The 22,067-nt window shown below is 41.7% G+C and overlaps 1 protein-coding gene across 1 annotated transcript; it reads right to left on the minus strand.

Annotated features, from left to right (window-relative positions):
- Positions 1-12,658: 12,658 nt before the first annotated feature.
- LOC119736447 (monocarboxylate transporter 12-like) lies at positions 12,659-19,666 on the minus strand. The gene is made up of 4 exons (XM_038210467.1): positions 19,450-19,666; positions 14,900-15,043; positions 13,711-14,526; positions 12,659-12,774 (listed from the first exon to the last, which is right to left on the minus strand). Exons 1-4 carry the CDS (start codon positions 19,664-19,666, stop codon positions 12,659-12,661), a joined length of 1,293 nt encoding a protein of 430 aa, XP_038066395.1.
- Between the last annotated feature and the right edge of the window lie 2,401 nt (positions 19,667-22,067).

Below are 22,067 nucleotides of genomic sequence, written 5' to 3' on the forward strand. Positions count from 1 at the left end.
CAAAAAGGCGAAACTCGCGTGAACTCTAAAAAGCGTGCAAAAACCGAAAAGAATATATCCCGCTGGTCTTTGTTTTACCCTTCCACCCACAAATTAAACACCCAGTTCTTAAGCAGGCCCTTCTGAAACACTGGAATCTGATCAGCGATAATGATTTTCTCAGTGCACTCTTTGCGACCCATCCCATCCTGGCATACAAACGACAAAAAAACATAAAAGATGGCCTGGTCCGATCAAGGATTAACCCATCTCCACCATCCAACCAAGAAAAAAAACTTGGATGAGGAGAACGTACAAGTCCTATTGGAACTTCTTGAAGAACAGAACTAACATAATGGTCATTTAGGCATGGATTTCGAAATAAAAATAAAAAATAAGGAATCCACTTAATCTGATCATTACAAGAAATGCTAACGCGTAAAATATTCTTAACAATCATTAGCAATAATTACGTATAACAGAATTAAACAAAGGGTGACTGATGAAGTGCGTAAAAAGGGCACAGAAAATATGCACTGTTTCCCCCGACACACAAAAAAGAAAAAACAGGTGGGACGGCATATTATCGCCGGTATAAATCAAATCATTAAGTGAACTAGAAACAAAAACCACATGTACACAAACCAGTCCCTGCGTCGCGTAAACACCGGATGAGTTTTTGAAACTCCCGCTCTCCGGTTATCACCAATCTAATGGGCCCGCTGGTGAGGTATGTGTTGACAAGTTGTAACCCACCCATCACCGCAACCCAGCAGTGGAACTGATGTTACTCCCTATATGCGTATTGAATTTCCAAAAAAAAAGAAAAAAACCTTAACAAATACGCTCTAGGCAGTTTAGTCATATACTTACACAGGTATCCATACCAGTGCTCCTAAGTCTTAAATAAACGGAAATCTTCCCAAGCTGGTTGCAAATACAATGTTTTCAAAAAGATTCATCAGCTCGCAGAGCCCCTCGTACTCCAATTTTATCATACATCCCATAAAAAGAAAAGAATGAGTAACGGCCCTGCTGATGCTGATAGCAAATCCCATCCTCCTCCCTTGTTTTAAACCCTTATTCACGGCGGCAACTTTCTTGGAATGACTTTGGAACTTTCCAACAAGTTATTAGTATCAACAGATTGTTCCCTGAATTTTGCTCGCACAAAACCGGTTCTTCCTTGCTATTTTCCTAGCCAGAAAACCACTTCTTTTTAAGAAAACACAAGTCTGATAAAAACTTTAATGCATGGTGGCGGCCAAACTGCATTCCATTAAACTTAAAATGTAGTGGCGACATGTATGATTACGCCCCTTCCTTTTAAACACAAGTACATGAAGAATGAAGGCGCCACCTATTGCCAAGAAAGATACAGTCACGCGACGGGCGACGGCACGACGCAACAGGCGACGGCACGACGCGACGGCACGACGCGACGGGCGACGGCACGACGCGACGGGCAATGTGTGCGTCGCCTCTTCAAGCAGTCTACTTAGAAGCGCCGAGGTAATAGGCGACGGCACGACGCGACGGGCGACGGCACGACGCGACGGACGACGGCACGACGCGACGTGTGAAGGTGCGTCGCTTCCTCACGCAGTGTACGTGCTTAGAAACGGTATTTTAAGAGGCGACGCCACGACGCGACGGGCGACGGCACGACGCGACGGACGACGGCACGACGCGACGGTACGACGCGACGGCACGACGTGAAAGCACGACGCGACGCAGATTTGGCGTCTATAGAACACCATACAGTACCGTCAGGCTCGGATCCAGGATTTCTTTAGACGGGGGGGGGGGGGGGGGCACACCTTTAGAGCATTTGCTCCGAGGACTAATGCGAGCGCGAAGCGCGAAGCCCTTACGGCGTGCGGTCCGGGGCCCGCTTAAAATATACTCTTGTTTTTTTACAAATTTTAAGCAACTGTGTACCCTCAAAGTTGCAAACCATGTATTTTCGTCTGCATAATTTCAAGCATTGTATTTAAAAAAAAGAAAAGAAAAAGGAATTGTATTGATTTACAAAACTGTTGCAATGGGCGATGCGCTGGGGCATTTGCTCCAAGGACTAATGCGAACGCGGAGCAGTGTCTTACGGCGTGGGGTTTGGGGCCCACTGAAATTTTGGATTCTATGGATGCTCTGTGGTGCAATCTGAGGCGATTCCTGGCCCCATTTCAGCAAAATGTTGTGAAGATTATCAGAATTTTTTTTCATTATCGCTTCGGTTTGCGGTAATGTTTTTTTTTTTTTTTTTTTTTTGTTCATTAGTTTAAAATTGTACTCTTGTATTTCTTAATACAAGCCTAGTTAAGTTTCCTCTGTCCTTCACTTGATAACCAAGTATTTTCGACTGCATAATCAGCTTCTTGCATTTTATTTTGGAAAAGGAATTGGATAGGCTTAGTTTGTAAACTGTTTTAATGATGCGTAAGGCTAGGGAGACCTGCCCCGAGGGCTAATGCGGAGCGCGAATGTCTTTCGGCGTGGGGTCAGGGGCCCGCTTAAGTGCCCCGTTGAATTTTTTTGATAATTAGATGCTCTGTGGTGCAATCTGAGGCGATTCCTGGCCCCTCTTTCCCTGAGTTATTTGAGCAAAATGTTTTAAGTAAAATAAGGATTTTTTTCATAGGTTTAATATATACTCTTGCTTTAACAAGCCTTTTTTCTGTTTTTCACTTGATAACCATTTTCGTCTGCATAATTGTTTTCGTGCATTTTATTTTTGAAAGGGAATTGTATAGACTTAGTTTGTAAACTTTTGCAAGGATGCTTTCTAATGTTTTGTATCAAGTTTAAATTTCAGTTTATCAATAAGATAAGATTTTCTATCGAAATTTTCTACGGAAACGGATATGTTTTGGACTCCTTAAAAACGCTGAAGAAATGCTGGCAAAGTGTTCGTACGAAAACCGTACCCTTGACCAATAGTGTGGTACAAAGAGCAGCGTACAAATGTGTCGCGCTCATCGCGCTAAACCCAGCACATCGGCTGTCACACGTGATGCGTGTTTTTCGTACCGGTACGAACGCTCATATGAATCGCATTTCATAAACCGATATACTATGCAGACTTACGTATGGAGTACGTACGGTTGCCGGGATCGCTGTTTATTTCGAAGCTTCTTGAGTTCCCTGTGTCATACGGCCAGTACACAACGTTTGCAGGCCGCTGATGTTTAATATCGGCACCGGTATTTTTGTTAAAAAGGTTGCCCTCCTCCTTCCCTCCATTTCTCTCACCTCCCCCTCTTTTCCCCCCTGTTTTATTCATTTTATTTTTTTGTGGACTTAATTTGACGGGGGGCACGTGCCCCCGCGGCCCACCCCTGGATCCGCGCCTGCTCATTAATTACATGCAAGGTCCACAAAAATGTGAGACAACTTCAAGTTCAACTGGCATACAGTTGCGTCAATGAAGTTTTATGACACAAGACGGTGATGATGCTCACAGACTGTCACAGGCTCACTAGTGGAGCTGCTAAGCGAAAAATCGTGCACTTTGTGGTAAAAGCATGAAATTTGGCATGTGGGGTCAAAATGGGCTAAAAATCATTTTAAGATCGGGACCCATCCTGGATCTTGCCCATTTGGGGGCGGAGCTTGATTTTTCAAAAAAAGGGGTGCAAACAATACAAACTCATGAAAACTGTATTTAAAATCAAATTTCCTTGTTTTTTTACGCTTTGAAATAAACTTAAACATGAAATAAGACATTTTAGCATTCTAACACCTGTTAATTTTCCACCCATTTTGTGGGCGTGGTCTAAATGGTAAAAGAGGCGGTATATATTAGCAGTTTGGTTCTAATATGGAAAACATCATTCAGTTTGGTGGTAAAATTCTGAAATTGGCATGTCCAATTGAAATGGGCGAACATAATTTTTAGAGGTGAACGCATCTTGGATCTTGCCCATTTGGGGGGGCGGAGCTTGATTTTTCAAAAAGGGGAGTGCAAAAAAAGAAAACTCAGAAAACTGTTTTTTACATTCACTTTGTAAATTCTAACATTCTAACGTGTTATTTTCACCCTTTTGCGGGCGTGGCCTAAATATGTAAAGAGGCGGTACATTAGAGCAGCTTGATTCAAACGAGGGAAAATCATCATTTTTGCTGGTAAATCACAACTTTTCCATCGGTTAACTATGTTTACCATACACTGTAAACATAAGTTTAAACGGTTGCAAAACTAATTAAAAAATCATATCTAAATTGTTATGATTGTCTACAAGTAACTTACACAGGGTGAGTCAAAAAAAGGAAACCCAAATGGCAAGACAAATTTTTTTAATGAAGTTCTGCATGTAGCACTATCAAAATCAAGATATGAAAGCCCAATTTATAAGCTTTGTTTTAGTACAAGAGTCATTCAAATCACTTATGTACTTTGCAAGTTACAGAATTTTAAACACAAACACCGTCTTAAAAGTTCTGTCAGCAAAACGAAAACAATTCACATATAGGGGGATGCGCTGGAATTGTTTTCGTTTTGCTGAAAGAACACACACCATTTTTTGTGATACGTGGACAGAACTTTAAAACAGTGGTTGTGTTTAAAATTCCGTAACTTGAAAAGTACATATGAGTGATTTGAATGATTCTTGTACTAAAGAAAGCTTATGAATCGGCTTTCATATCCTAGATTTTGAAAGTACTACATGCAAAACGTTATTAAAGGGAATATACATCATTTGCTTTTGCTGTAATTTTCAGAAATGGATGGAATTGGGGGATAGGAAATATATAGCAAATATAGTTACACTGACTTTTTTGAGGTTTTGGGTTCGAAAATGCTATAAAAACCAAGAAAAACGATCATTTTCCTGTTGTCTGGTTCCCTGACTCCATACAAGAAGAATCAGAGCAGTTTACATACATTGGGGAATTGTAAGGTCAGGGAACCAGTCTAGCTGGCTCGTACCCGTTCATAGGTTTGTAATCGATTGCAAACAAGTGCGATGGTCAATTGGGGCCAGTATTTGAAAAAAAAGCCAGTTGTTTCCAACGCTGATCGGCCGATCAGCGTTGGAAATTGATACAAAAATACCACTTTTCTTGAAAATGACAGTATACCAGGTGCCATGATTTTACAGGATGCTTTACACTGTCATTCACTAACAGTCCAGCAAAGTATTTCAAAATGATTTGGTAGTTTTATTGTTTGATGTTTGCAAATGTTGTATTTTCCCTTTAAGAAAATGGTCCCGCCATTTGGGTTTCCTTTTTTGTTCACTCACCCTGCATACTTACAATGGCGGCATTTCCTAATTGTGCATGTATTATAAACACTATGGGGATCACAAGGAGAGGGAGGGGAATTAGGGGCGGCCCAATGAAGGATTTCTTGAAAGTGCTCTTCTAACTTTCTTGGACGTGCTAGGGGGTGCCCTTTCAGGCGCTTTTATGCCCCGCGGCGAAGCCGAAGGGGCATACTGTTTCCGCCTTGTCCTTCCGTGGGTGGGATTCCCTATGTGGACTTGTGAACAAAAGATGTCCACATAATGCATGTTGTGTTAACGTTATGTGGACTAAGCCGTGTCCACATAACGTTTTGCCCTTTCTGGAAAACAGGTTTAGAGGCATTTTTGGGTTAGGTTTATCTGTAGCAGAATGAAGAGAAACACTATAGGGAATCATAGAAAAAAATTGGGTTGAAAGAGTTTTCACAGTTTAAGTGAAGTTATTTTTTGTACCGAGTTTTCTTAACTACACGAAAACAAAGGAATGTCCACACAAGGTATGTAACGTAAACCTGGGTGTGTGTGTGTCCGGACAAATCTTGTCAGCGCGATAACTTGAGAAATACTTAAACATATGAACTTCAAATTTGGTTCGTGTATTGTTCTTGGTAATCCTAAAAAGCCTTTTGCATTTGGGACCAAAAGGTCAAGGGTCAATGTCACAGTGGCTGAAACAATAGAAATGTTGTCAGCGCGATAACTTGAGAAAAACTTTACATATGAACTTCAAATTTGGTTTGTGGATTGTCCTTGGCAATCCTAAGAAGCCTTTGCATTTGGGGCCAAAAGGTCAAGGGTCAAGGTCACAGTGGCTAAAACAAAAGAAATTTTGTCAGCGCGATAACTTGAGAAATACTTTACATGTGAACTTCAAATTTGGTTTGTGGATCGTTCTTGGTCATAGGCCTATCGCATTGGGGGTCGAAAGGTCAAGGGTCAAGGTCACAGTGGCTAAAACAATAGAAATCTTGTATTTATTCTGAGATCATAGAGTTTAGGCATTAATTCATATAAAACCTACACGAACGTGTTTGCTTAATTTTCATTCATACAGATGCGAGTAAATGCTTCAAAATTGGAAGTACCAGTAAAAGCAAATGCCATGTTTTATTCATACGAACATGGTATCATTTGTACTTTATGAACTTTGTTAATATTAATTTTTCGCGATTAACATATAATAAATGCTGTAGCTTTGCGCAGAATTATTTGCTTTTTAATTTCAAGGTTGCCCCAACCCAGCCCTGTGAATGACAAGTGCAAATTTGAAATCTGAAGCATTTACTCCTTTATATTCATACGAAACGTACAGATGGGAATAATGCAAATGCCAGTTTTTAGTCATACGAACTACCGTATGGTATTATTTGTACTTTTTCGCGATTAACATTAATAAATGCAGTAATTTTTGCGCATAATTATATGCTTTCATATTTTCGAGGTAGCCCCAACCCAACCTTGAAATATGACAAGTAAATATTTAAAATTTGTAGCATTTACTCCTTTTTATTCATAAGAAACGAAGTAAACGCTTATAGTGTAGCAAAAGCTAAAAGGTAAAAGTAATTATTTTCAGAATTTAGCAAACGGTTTTTAGTAAAAGTGTTTGCTTAATTTTCATTCATACAGATGCGAGTAAATGCTTTAAAATGGTAGCAAAAGCATGTGCCATGTTTTATTCATACGAACATGGTATCATTTGTACTTTATGAACTTTAATAAATGCAATATTTTTTGCGCAGAAGTATTTTACTTTATAATTTCAAGGTTGCCCCAACCCAGCCTAGTAAATGACAAGTGCATATTTGAAATCTGAAGCATTTACTCCTTTATATTCATACGAAACGAAGTAAACGATAAATAATTTTTTTCTGGTAATGAAACCAAGGATCCTCAAAAGTGCATGCCCCAGGCACTGTAGCTCGCAAACCCCGAAAAAAAACGTAGAGAGAAGACAATGAGAAGAAATTACAGTTTTAGAGGTGGGAGGAAAACCCCAGAAGAATAGTCTGGGGAAAACCCACGGAATCAGGTAGGGACTGAAAATTGAATGCGCAATTACCCACTGCAGCGATAACCCGCCACCGCGAGAGAGCGCCGCATAACGACCGCACCGTTGCGTTGAGCGCGAATCACGTGTTGCCGGGGCACCCTATACGAAGTTGTTTGCTTGGAGTTCATGCATACATGACTGGTCGTCAGCCAATTGCGAATATTCTTCATGTTGCGGTCAGGCGCGGATATCCGGGGAAAGGGAGCGGGGGTATGTAGGGTTCGTCAAAACAGCGTCAAAATGCTCGTCAAAACAGCGGGGATCCTCATACTATTTGGTAAGGAGCCCTGTTGGCGAGTCAAAAATTATTGGGATATGGCAAAGATGAAAGTACAGGAAGAAAGAAATCATAACATTCAGAAAGCAAACCGGTATAAATTTGTGTATAGTAAACGGTTGAAATGATTAGATGGGGTTATTTGAAACAATGACAAATTTTCTTCAGGATGTATGTTTTTACATGTATGCCCAACCTTGGGTTATGGTTAGCCTGAACATGAATTATAAAAGATGAGTGAAATAAAAGAGAGAGAATTGAGTCATGATAAAAAGCACTACAAGGTAGACGCCCAGGTTAAGTGACATTAAACAGCCGTCAGATTGAAACTCCATCATAACTGGTTGTCTAACTATAGGGCTTGGCAAGGACTTCGTACTTTTTAGAATGCATGATTCACATTGCGAAGGAGGACGGTTCAACAATGATATTTACAAGATGCAAGGTCAAACGTTCACAATGCGAAGGTATATGGTTCATATTGCGAAGAAGCAAGGTGCAACGTTGATATCAAGCATGATCAATGGTGTACATTGATAAGATCCAACGTGAATTTTAACAAGTTGGAACATTCACATTAAGAAGGAACAACTTCCAAAATGCGATATTAAGCCACGTGCAACGTGCATATTGCGAAGGTATAACGTCAATATTAAAAGGTTACAAGGTTCACATTAAAAAGGTCAATATTAAAATGTCGTTCCAGGGCCACCGTAGAAAACCCAATCCACATGTAGATCATGGGTACCGGGTGCCGATGCACAGCGCATTGTGCACGTAAACGGCATTACGTTCGTCGCGTTTGATGCGCTTTTTTTGTATCCGTCCTCCAGCACGTGACCCTCCCCGGTGCCGCTTTCCGTTTCGGTTATGATAGTGTTATTTTCTGCAAACTTATAAACATGTAAAGCTTTACATTTTGCAGGCCATTTACTCAAGAGCAAATGGTATTTAGTAAAAGTGTTTGCTTAATTTTCATTCATACTGATGCGAGTAAATGCTTCGAAAGTGGTAGAAAAAGCAAATGCCATGCTTTATTCATACAAACATATGGTATAATGAACTTTAATAAATGCAGTAGTTTTTGCGCAGAATTATTTTGCTTTATAATTTCAAGGTTGCCCTAACCCAGCCTTGTAAATGACAAGTGCATATTTGAAATCTGAAGCATTTACTCCTTTTTATTCATACAAAACGAAGAAAACGATTATTAGGCCAAAAAACGCTCTGGTTTCTGGTATGCGCGCGCATCGCCATAGCCATGCGCGTCGGCAATGTAAGATGATGTCTTTCAATGTAAGATGATGTCTCAAACCACCAAACTCACTGGTTCGATGATCCTGCTGCTGCACAATTTTAACGTGTTATTTCTCATAAAGTTATTTTTCATGTCTAAGTTTATTTCAAGCATGAAGAACAAAGGAAAATGGATGTTAAATACAGTTTTTTGAGTTTTTTATTTTTTGCACTCCCCTTTTTGAAAAATCAAGCTCCGCCCCCCAAAATTGTGCAAGATCCAAGATGTGTTCACCTCTTATAATAATTTTCAGCCCATTTTAACTAGACCTGCCAATTTTCAGGATTTTACTACCAAACCGAATAATGTTTTCTATATTAGAACCAAACTGCTAATATATACCGCCTCTTTTGTACATTTAGGCCACGCCCACAAAATGGGTGGAAATTAACTGGTGTTCGAAAGCAAGAATGTTATATTTTATGTTTAAGTTTATTTCAAACCATAGAAAAACAAGGAAAATTGATGTTAAATACAGTTTTCATGAGTTTGTATTGTTTGCATCCCCTTTAAAAACAAATCAAGCTCCGCCCCCAAATTGGGCAAGATCCAGGATGGGTCCCGATCCTAAAATGAATTCTAGCCCATTGGGACCTCACCTGCCAAATTTCATGCTTTTACCACAAAGTGCACGATTTGGGCCAAAAATGGACCTAAGCAGCTCCACTACACAGCGGCCTGTTGTTGATGTACCCTGTGGCGCGGCCCCCAACGTGCGTGTCGCACTTTGATTTTTCGCCTGTACAGGCGAAAAATCAAAGTGCACCACACACGTTGGCGCAGTAGAGCAAAAGTTTTAACTGAAATTTCACAGAAAGTGAAATTTCATCAAGTTCTAAACACTCTCATTCATAGATCGCGAGTTGATTTAGGCCTACCCGTTACAAAGTTAGAAGAAAAAAATATTTTGGCGTGATTTTACGATTTTATTTTCAAGTGCAAAGTGAACCCTTTGAAAATGCCCCGAAAAATAAGAAAATAATTTTCTGACAAACATCTGGCTGGCCTATGTAAGTAGAGATAATAATGATTTATCAGAATTTATCAAGTTTACAGAAATTCTTAAATGTTAATTTGGAATTTTCCGAGATTTATTCAAGTGCTCCACGTTAGGGAACACTCCGCCAATTTGTGCCCAATTTCCGGACGCCACCGTTTTTGAATTTCGGATTAAATTTTATGAAACCGAAATTGTTCACAGAGATTAGTAGCAAGCATTAAGTACCAGTATTTCACTGCATGAATTTGAGGTTTGTCAAGAAAGAGGTTTGGCAACACTACACGAGGAAAGTTGGGTAAGCTTCGAAGTGCGCCACGTTAGGGAACACGACTATTTTACCTTCAAAAGTCCAATAATTGATGTACTGAATTAACGGTTACTGCGAATTAAGAATCGATGTCAGGATGTCTAATTTTGCCGGATTTTGTTTATCATAGACCCATAGGCCTACTGCCTTTGCTCCATTCTTTGACTGAGGGTTAATGTGTTGCATTTTATGGCTGGGCATGGGGACCGGTAATAATAAAGGAAAGACGACAAGGAAAGATCCCACATCTGGCCGATGATCACTAATTTTTCCCTTCAGTGACGTATCAGCCATCAGAAAGAGATACTATGTCCTAAAAAGTCAAAGTTAGCAGGGAAAATATTGAAGTATTTATTGAGAACCGTGACACTAAGAAATTTCCATACCAGCCCCGATTACAGGGTTTGTGAACAGGGTGACAAGTGATGGCCAGATATGGGAATCTTTCCGACGAGAATAATGGTTTGAGGTATCAAAAATCATAAGTTCGTATTGAAGATGGAAGTTGGAGATTAATTTAAAAAAAATATATAATTTCACCTTTTCAAGGCTAGGCCATAACCCACCCCCAAATCGATTTTTGTCCGTAGGGCTCCTTGCAGGCCCGTGATGTATCAGTAGTTAGCCCAATGTTAGGGCCAGGTCTTTGGGTATTTTCCACACACAAAAAAGAAGTACGTGTAGGACTTTCTCAGCAAAAATGAACCTCTTTTACTAAAACGCATGTATATACATGTGTCAGCACTACCTCCATGATATCAGTAAGCTGGCTAAAACGTGTAGGCCCTCACCTGCATAAATGCCGAAAGCCAAAATGCTGGAAATAATTATGCTTACAATATATGGATTTAAACTTTTGGGGCCTGTTAAAACTTTTGTTTTATTTTGACAGGTAAAGATTATAACGCACAGCTAGGATCCACCATGCATATGTTCAACCCCTCCCCCGACCCAACCCCCACGGCCCCATGCTACGGCCTTGGCTAAGGTAGCAGTACTAGAGAAACATAGTGGAAAGGATGTTGAGATAATTCAAGGCCGATAGGCAACCATCTACGTCATATAAAGTTAACAGCCAGAAATGTTACCTAATATCACAAACAAACTTGCAACATGACACCACTTCAGCGGTTGTGTACAAAGTCTATGGAGAGTCAAGAACATTTCTATTTCCTAACAACATTGGAAATGTTTCTCAGTCCTAGATTCAAGCCTCATCATTATTTTTGCAATGACTGACCTTCATTGAGATGAAGAAAATGTGGCGCCCCAGGTTGCAACATTTTTCCGAAAAAATTTACCCTCAGACCTTTTCTCTTATGACAAACCCACAAAATTATGTCCCTTTTCAAATAAAAACTAATTGTTCCTTTTGCCAGTGTCACAAAATGGACGGAGCGATAGAGCAGGTGGTTGTAAGCAAGAGTCAATCAGCTGTTTAGTTTAGTACTTCAACTGGCGATCTTTTTTAGCTATAGTCCTAACCGCATTTGAGTCCGATCAAAATCGGTGTCGCAGGGGAGGGGTGGGGTGACTCCCTATTAAAACGATTTTTGCCGACAAAAACGAAAAAAAATTGTCTGCAAAAATTGTCGCTCCCACCCACTTGATTTTGCGGCGGCTGGGTGGCCGGGAAAATATTCCTGGACCTCTCAGCACGGTAGTCTGAGTATCATCCGTTGTTCAACGGATCAGCCCACTCTGAAACAGCGTCTGATTTTTGTAAACATGCACACTTCTTGCGACCCCGCGTGTCAGCCAATGGGAGTCGACTTTAGAACCCGTGGCGTCCTTTCGATCAGAAATGTGGACTAAGCTAAACTTTTGATTGCTCAGTTTCGCAGTTATGTTTTTACACGGGTTACCGAAGACCCGACAGAAGACGCCCGCTGACTGGTCAGAATCAGGTCAAGGCAAAGTCTAGCCTTGACCAAGGCTATCAGCTTGTTCCCATACGAGCTTGTTCCCGCTACCGCACACCGCGCGCGCCGCGACACAATCACTAGTTGAACTATACCGTTAGCCTCAACGACCCTTGCGTGTGCTTTGTGTGCATGTACGTACGCCCCACACACACTTCCGCAAACAGCCGTACAATAAGTCGAAATATCTTCCGCCTGGACTTACTGTATGGCTGTTTGCGGAAGTGTGTGTGGGGCGTACGTACATGCACACAAAGCACACGCAAGGGTCGTTGGGGCTAACGGTATAGTATAGTACAACATTGTGTCGCTGCGCGCGCAGTGTGCGGTAGCGGGAACAAGCTCATATGGGAACAAGCTGATAGCCTTGGTCAAGGCTAGGCAAAGTCTTGTTTTGTATTATCATCGCCCCATCTGCTCACACATCATATACATGTAGACCCTTGCTGTGCAAGGGCGATATATCTATTCTATAGTCTACCAGCACAGATGGCCTGTCAGTGAATTCGTTGTCACCTCCCCCCCCCCCCCCCCCCCCCACCAAAACAAATTAAGTTGGTAGCGACGTCCCTGCTCACTTGACGTGTTTAAAATATCGCAGGGCAAAAAGGAGACTCAATGATATGAGCTGCAGACAACCGATGAAAACAAAGGCGGCGCTGTAACTTCCGGTTGTGTCAAAGATCAAACCTGAAGGAAAAAAAACAAAAACAAGTGCGAGTGCACAATAAGCTCTGGCGAAAAATGCGACGCCGATGGCACATAGGGCCGAAGGAACACCATACTTTTGGTCAATTTGGGGGACATTTCCTCCTTCCGGATACCGTCCAACACTATATACACAAAATACCACGTGACTATAACATTACTGCACATATTTTGCCTCCATTCACACAGTTTTCATAAACATCTTTCCGAATTGGTACGAACAAATTGTTAAGTATTAGTTTTATTTTGTTGTGAACATTTCAATTTGGTATGGTTACATTTTGTGGGAAACTTATGGGGCTTATTTTGGTCAATTTTCGGCGACAGACATACAATTATGCAAAGTAAACGCGCTTTGCGCATCGATCGAAACAAAACCCGCGCCGTGTTCCGAAAAAAAATTCGTGCATTTTCTGACCACGGCATGGCATTTGGTCAATTAGTCATTTGTTTTTGGTCAAACTTTTTGGTCGATTTTCGGGGACAGACAGACAGCCCGACCGACCGACAGACAGACCACCAAGTGACATGTAGAAGCTCCTGTCAGAGCTTTAAAAGAATTAAATGACGCAATCTAATTATTATGGAGACATTTTGTCTAGGGCGCATTTATGTGGGGGAGGGGTTTGAAAACTTTTAACATCCTACATATCCAAACGTGTGAAACACTTATCAAACACGGAAATACTATAAGGAGAAACGATGGGAAATTGTAGAAAAAAATATTACTCTTAACAGCAGATACAACTCTTATCAACACAACCCGAGACGTCGATTGCCCCAAAATGGATAATTTGGGGCAGGTAAGACCGAGGTTTGGGGTTCGAACCCCACCTCGAATAAAATCACACCGACACACAATGTAAACGACTTTTAGGCCTATAATGTCTCAATTATTTTCGGGTTCAAGTCACTCACCAGGAATAAAACCAAGAGTGAATCTGCAGATCGTGTTTTGGATCCCGATCCACCCGTAAGCGCTAGCCAGCAACTCCACGCCAATAACTTGCTTGGTCAATACGTCACTCAGACAGCTAACAACACCGTCTGCGATGAGAATGAGCAAGGCAGACGCCATCAACGTCCAATACGTGGCCAACCAGGGAGTGGCGCAGAATGCAGCTGCGCTAATGGCAGTGGCTACGGCTAGCAGCACCCAATAAGGGAGGATGCCTCTGTCTGTCACGATCCCTTGTCCGACTTTGGCTAGCAGATTGCCGACCCCAGCGACCGTCACAATTGTCGCGGCTTCCTCCAGCGACAGCCCACACGACTGCGACAGTGACACAAAATAGATCACCCAGGAGTCGATGGCGTACTTGGAGGTGACATAAATGACATACACCGACCAGTAACTGAACTTGCTCAACAAACCCAAGTTCAAGTTCATCACGATGCTTTTAAGAAACCTTCCACACGACTTCAAAATGTTGTTGCGTCCCGAGCTAGTTTCTGGCGAGGAGTTGAGCGTTTGATAGCCCTCACGATGGGTTGGTTTGTCAGCAATTCGCAAGAGGGCGCCACAAGCCGCCAGATGCATGGTGATGCCTCCCAACAGTAGCATGGTCCCTCTCCAGCCGTACGTATCGAGGAATAACTGGACGAGCGGCGCAAACACGAAGAGGGCCGCCGAGTAGCCGGTCCGGGCCACGCCGACAGCCGTCGCGTAATTCTTATCAAACAGACGGCCGACAGCATCCTTGGTCAGAACGTTGGATACACCATAACCCGCTCCTTTAAAACCACACGAAAAAGAAAACACACTTTGGTAGTAAAATCTTGCACAATTCCGCGGGCTTGACAGAGATTTAAGGTCTATAAGTGCTCCCTCCGGCCCTGTGATTCCGAACCGCGCCCCTCTTAATTTGCATCTTGCAGAATATTACCTCAACATTTATACGGACTGACAATGAATGTTGTTTTTAAAACAATGAAAGACGAACTGAAAGCCAGAAAAGTTCATTCTTGAGATGTGGCGAGCACACTAGGAGGGCGCTATTTAAGTTTGGTTGAATTTGGGTAAATACAGATTCTACCATAAAACCGAATTGCGTCCCACAGTTATGTCCACCATCTAACCATAAAACTAAGTTGATTCGGATCTTACCTGCTAATAGCATATAAACCATTCCTTCTTGGAGTGCAGTCTGTACGAACGAACCAGTGATAACGGCCGCCGCGATCATAGCCCCGGACACAGTGACCACCCAGGCTGCTCCAAACTTGTCCCTCAGTGACGAGGAAAATGGACCTAGTGGAATTATAAGAGGTAGTTTTTTTTAAGGGGCCGGTTTTGTTGATTATATTTTATCATTTGTTTATTTAAACCGAAGTTCAAGCAATCCAAGAGGAATTTCACGGAGGCAAGGGCGGATCCAGGGGGGGGGGGGGGGGGCCAAAGGGGGCCATGGCCCCCCCCCCCAAAACGAAACCAATTTTTTTTTTTTTTAATGTGACATCGCAATAAAGGCAGGCAATGAGTACACCACCATCTTTTCCTCAAAAAAAATTGGTTAAAGTGGTCAGAAATTGCCTCAGATCGCACCACAGAGCATCTAGAATCCAAAAATTTTTCGGGGCCCTCACGGGCCCCGAACCCCACGCCGTAATTTTTGAGACCCACTTTTTTGGGGGGACCAAATTTTTTTTTGGCCCCCCCCAAAAAAATTGTGTTCTGGATCCGCCCTTGCACGGAGGGCGCTGTTGCTGTGACGTTATTCAAGGCATACCCTGGGTGCGTTCGAGTAAGGCAGACGGGTCAGCCACGACAGCCGGGCTAAATCGAACGTTCAACCACGGGCCATCACGATCCTCACGTGGTGCCCTTAGCCGTGGGTCTTAGTTTGAGATTTACTACTTTTCGGTCAATTCCAAAACTCAAAAAAGTTGAGTTGAATATATTATATAGCCTCAAAAGTCGCAATGAACTAAATACATGATAACCTTTTAAAAGTCAACTTGAGATTTCCGCTGTCCGGCCGCCATATTTGTCCGTTCATGGAACGAACAGCGCATGCTTGACGTACTTCCACCGGTGACTCTGCTCCACGAGCAGGGTCTGTGGTGGCAGATGGTGAGCCCCGAGAATGACGTCATGCAGAGCTAATCGAACGGCACGGGGCTGACCCGTGTCGACCCGGCTGAGCTAAACGAACGCACCCACTATTTATTTCATTTTGGGATTTTCTGTTTCACTTGTGAACCCAAAATGTGCAGCTCATTTTGAAACATTGTGCATGAAGTTTGCTCATTGAATAACTGTAATGACTGAAACAGTGCATCACCAAAAAAAACACCAGAAAATACCACAGCAAAATGTCCACAATTCTGGCAACTTTTGGTGCTGAAGAGGCTGTAAACACGGCAGTTTCTACATTGAATAAATAACAGTTTTGCTTATGAATATGGACATGCACTACCATAAAAACCAAAACCGGTACCGATAAACAACCTTTAAAATGGTAATACGAGTATTGAAATTAAACTAATTGGGATACAAAGGTGCAGTATCATTGAAAGTGGATTAGGCCTATGCATTATTCCTGCAAACCTCGCCCGATCTCAACTCGTACATAACACAATTCGGATTAAGGGATTAACAATTTAAAAATGGTCATTATTTTTTTATTTGTTACAGTGTGCTCTGTTCGTCATTAGTCTCCTGATGAAAAACAGCAGAGCTCAGTGTTCGAAACGTCGAGTTAAAGCAACCGATTCTTCTCAGAACCAAAAAATTCAAAAGAGATAATGTGACGACCTGCAATCGTCCCTTGTTTATGATGTCATTGTTTATTATAAGTCTTGACATTAAGCGCCGTGGATCTAGGACGGTACCGCGCATGTATTTTTTCTGCAAGTCAATCCCGTTTTCCACTGGTGGGGAAATGAGTGCGCCCTCTTGTGACCCGACAGTGCAGTGACCACGCTCCACGACACTTGCAGCCAATCAGGGATAAGAGAAGGGTCCAACAATCCAATCACATTTAAGGGTGCAGGGTTTAGGACAACTAAATGTAAGTGAGATAGTTAAAAGTAAACCCTCCATTCTTTGCTCGTGTCCACCATGCAAACCTTTAAGTCTTATTTTAATATTAAATTTGGTCATAAAATTAATTGAGATATATCTCATCATCGATAATAAATAATTTATTACGAGGGTATTTGGTTAACAAACTACCTTCGGCACAAATTATGAATATGACGATTGAAATAACTTATCGTATTGTTCGCATTGCAGCCATCTTGGAGGTTGCAGACCTTTAAGTCGACTCAGAATTGCCTACGCTGACCGAATCACGATATATGCCCTCAATTTCCTTGTTATTAGAGCATTTTGTGGGCCACTGCAGACTTGAAGGTGTGTAAACCAGATGGGTGGAAACCGTGCACAGGACTGCGAGCTCGTACGTATTTCTGTGAAAATTGGAATATCGGATGAAATTGGGCCCTAAACTTTTGCAATGGAGCGCAAACATTTTTTTTTTAAATGGCGATGGGCCACAGGACTACGTTTAGGGGTGACCATCATTGGATGGGATGTTCTCCCAAAGGAAATCATTACTACCCACAAATTTAACAGAAAAGGAAAGATGATGAAATAAGCTTTAATTTGATGGGTGTTTTAAACACCGGGAGTTGCGAGTATTTTAAATATTTTTTGGAAGCACGCGTAATTATCACTGAGGTCTATGGGAGTCGATTTACAGATCTGCTACCCGGAGATGTGTGTTTTATGTTTGTTCAAGATAACAAAACACACATTCAAGATGGCTGCCGAATGCATTATGGGTGCAGACCTGCAAATTGACTCCCATAATCCCCATTGATGAGTACCAGTATACTTCCTAAAAGTATTAAAAAATAATCACAACTCTCCAAGGTGTTTGAGATACCATCTAATTGACGGGGGGGGGGGATTAACCGATGACTTTTGGGAAAAAAAACATTCCATCCAAAGATGATCACCCCTAAAGCAATGCTGAAGCCCATTTTGAAAAAGGACACCTATATACGCTCCATTGCATAGGCCATTTTTGGACATAATTTCATCAAAATTTTACAGAAATACGAGCTCGCAAGTCTCTGCAATGCCTCCACTGACCCTTTTTCTTTTTACAAATCCTCAAGTTCACGGCCCTCAAAATGCTCTATACGTGAGAATTCGAGGGCATGCAAATCGAGATTTGGCCAGCGTAGGCAATTCTGGGCCTATTTACATGTCTGATCTGATACACCGTACCCTCTGGAGACGTGTGTACAACAGGGAACAAAAGATTGTATACGTCTCCACAGGGCAATTTCTATAGATGAATCTTCACAAGGTTTTCACGAAATAGATATATGGATTTTACTCAAAAACTAGGAATTTCCAAGCTATGTTGTTTGTCGCAAATGGAAGACTTTTAGAAAAGGGATATTAACTCCAAATTTCAGCAAAGGAAACTAATTCTGGTTAAAAATAAGAGCATTTTGAAACTACATTTACACCGACCTGGCCTGGGTCGCGCGGCGGACCGTGGTCCACGATCTGATAGCAACGGGCACACCAGGCGCGGTTCTAGAACCAATATTTTGGGGGGGGCTACCACGGTGGATCGAGAATTTTTTTCAGGGAGGCGTGCTGAAATGTTGACCGGTTATTTTTTTCCAGACACTTAGGCCTCCGAAAATCAATAGGGGGGGGGGGCTCATGCCATATTTCAATGGGGAGCGCCAATAAAATCCTAAAATCATTCACACTATAGCAAGGGCGGATCCAGAACACAATTTTTTTGGTGGGGGGCCAAAATTTTTTTTGGGATTCTAGATGCTCTATGGTGCAATCTGAGGCAATTTCTGACCACTTTAACAAATTGTTTTTGAGGAAAAGATGGTGGTGTACTCATTGCCTGCCTTTATTGCGATGTCACATAAAAAAAAAATTGGTTTCGTTTTTTTTTTTGGGGGGGGGGGGGGGCATGGCCCCCTTTGGCCCCCTCCTGGATCCGCCCTTGCACTATATTAACTAATGCACCCATTGTCACGGCTATTTCTTCTTTAGAGGGAGACCGTTCACATGTACGTCACAATCCTTCTTTTTGCTGAAGCAATTTGTTTTTTACGGAATTTATTTTGGGGGGGCTAGACAAAATTTTGGGGGGGCTACAGCCCCCCCTAGACCCCCCCCCCCCCCCCCCCGTAGAACCGCGCCTGGGGCACACTGTTATATTCCATATAATTGTGCCCCTTAATGGTCAGTTGCTTTATGGTCAGTCATTTATCAACACAAATGGGGGGAAATCGTATGTAACAGTTGGTCCTTCAAAGCGACACAATATATAGGCCTATATCTCGTCGGGATATCGCAACTGTGATTGGTGTGATATTCTTGAGTGAATTTTACCGACTCAACCAGAACCAGAACCAGAAACAGAGCCTGGGTGTAGGTGGTGGATGTACGTTTTATAAACACTTGCTTTGTTACTTCTTGGGATAGTTTGCTTTCTTATGATGGACTTTGGCGTCGGAAGATGTAAATTAGTGGCTTCTGCCCGCCGAGTATATAACTTGTGATTTTTTTCTCGCAAGAACTCGACAACATCAAGCATAAGGAAGGTGAAGGGTAAAACCCAATACTGAGGTAAATTTATTAAACATAACACCTGTTTGGAAACATACCTGTTATTCCATTCATGGCTTGTATCATCGCTATCATCCAACCAAGGATCCAGGTTTCTGAATCAAACTGGTCCTTCAACACAGGCAGCATCATCGCCAGGGATTTGACGATTCCTACCCAGATGAAGCCGTGGGTCCATAGTACGAGGACGGCCAACCACCCACTCCATGATGTCTCTCGGCACAAGGCGGGAGAATCTCGTTGGCTTTCACCCATATCAGTATGGTGTTTGGCTAGTAATGTGGTGCTTTATTCGCGGGTGGACTTATCTTATGAAAATGAACCAAATATGAAACGCAGTTCCCTCTACAAAATTATGTCAGTTGCCTCTTTCTGCAATGGTAAAACATTATGCAGTGTGCATTATGCATTAGGTAGCAGGCCTACCGCGTGCCAACTGCTCGTCGTCGACTGACCGTGAATTATAAGCATCGTGACTGCATAATTACATTGGCCTCTTCCACGAGGAAAAAGAGTTGCTATGTTAAGAAAATCAAAAAGTGTCCCACGTATTGTTTTTATGCAAATTAATGCCGCCATTACCGAAAAATCTATTTTCACTGTATCTTAGCCAATACTGCAGATAACTGAACGAATTAGGTGTCTCAACCCATATTTTCAATGTTAGAGATCACAATAAAACTATTCTGGAAGCGACCACGTGTGTCTGTGGCATAGGAATATGCAAATTAGTGCCGCTAATAACGGAAAATCATGTTTTTGGCATATCTCGGCCAATATAGCACATATATAACTACACAAGTAAGGTGTCTTAACCCATGTTTGAATTTTTTAACATAGCAAATCGTTTTCTACGCATTTTTCTGATCTAGAGACGTCAATTAGAAGTTGATTTCCGAGGGTGCACGATAACCCCTAATTCCCACTAAACTCGATCGGAAATATCTCGGAAGCTGCGGGTCAACGAATTCGTGTCTATGCATGAGTCACGTGATTGTGCCATGTAATTTCCAGAAGTAATTTTTTTGATTAAAAAAATCAGGTTTTCTGGGTTCGCCACTGAAGCACTCCACTTAAATATGCGACTTAGACGATTCTTAAAATGTAGGCAGAATTCACATGTTTTCGCTGATTGTCCCTCTTATTTTCGCGACCTTAATCTACTAGTGTGGTCGGACCTGTCTTAATGAAAGTTTTAAAGTTAAAATGGGGCACGAGGGTGTCACGGCGGCTTTAGTTTTGTTCGTTGGTTTGACGCAAAATTGGACTGTCTAGGGAATGATGCAAATCCTCGTAAATATCGAACTATTGGTAAATAGAAAGGAAGTCAAGATAAAGACTTACTCAATGTCTGACAGCCCTATAGGATAGGATCGCAATTTCTCGACATTCTATGTCGATTTGATGACATGTTACCTATGACGTGCATTGATAATGTTACCACTGCCGACTATACAATAAGAATAACTCTTCTTAGTCTTACCTTCCAGCGCGTGTGAGAGAACGCGAATAAATCACCATCTCAATTCAAATAACCTCGATATAGTAAATAAAACCTACATTTCACTTTGAGCAACGTGTTTCTGATGATTGTGTGTGTAGCAGTCCAATCATTTCCCCCTCAATTTTCAGCCTAAAGGATTTATGTAAATCGATCAGACAGCAACTACACACTGTACACAATTTTATGAAGTGTTCAGAGTTTAAACTCATTTCTAAACGCTGTTTTGTACCCATTTTTTGGGCATGTTTACGTCCACGACACCTTTAGATTTGTGGATGTCTGTGACATGTTTAGGCGCGTACGAAATCCCATTAGTGCCATATGGTATAAATTGTAAAGTAAATTAAAATCACTTATCGGGTTGAAGTCAAATGACAGGCTAAATGTACACTTTTATCACGCTGTCATTATTAATGGCACTATTATGCAGACGGTGCAAAATCCTAAACACGATTCAGAATATTCATGTGAAAAACAGTGGGCACAAAAACGTGTTTAAAAGCTATAGGCCTACGTACCATTTTAACAGTGTATTTGGGGACAGAAAAAATATACTGTACAGCTATATACATTATACATCTCATACATTCAATCGAGGCCTCGGCGCAGTTCTCCTTTTCAATACGAAACAATGATCAATCGATTCCGTCAATGGACCAGCCAACATTTTTCTTAGCTCATTAATGACATCTCTTGTTGACAATATTGAGCAACCATTTTATGCATATGATAAGAACATTAATGAAAGGTCAAGCATCCTTCGATATGGTTGCAATTTTTTTTCATGCGTTCGAATATAATGTCAATCCCTGTAGACCTTTCAATGGCGAAATTATTGTGCCAGCTCAGCTGTTGTTCAGATAAATACCGTCACGGGGTTGTTGCTTTGTACATCAGGCCAAATTAAAAAAAAAATATGTAGATTCCCAGCCCGCTTCCTTTTTGGAGGCCGCCGGGTTGTTTGTTTGTTTGTTTGTTTGTTGGGGTGTGGGGGTGTTTGTTTGTTCTTTTAACGGAAACAAATGATAAATTCTAAACAGTGACATCATTTTGGCCTCTTTGTCTCTTGTATCTGTCCCACAAAGCTGGTATGTCATTTCCTGAGTCCAAGTGGCGGCCATTTAAAAGAAAAGAAAAGCAGGCGGCCATCTT

The sequence above is a fragment of the Patiria miniata genome, unplaced genomic scaffold, assembly GCF_015706575.1.
Source record: "Patiria miniata isolate m_02_andy unplaced genomic scaffold, ASM1570657v1 HiC_scaffold_3, whole genome shotgun sequence".
Taxonomy (NCBI): Eukaryota; Metazoa; Echinodermata; class Asteroidea; order Valvatida; family Asterinidae; genus Patiria; species Patiria miniata.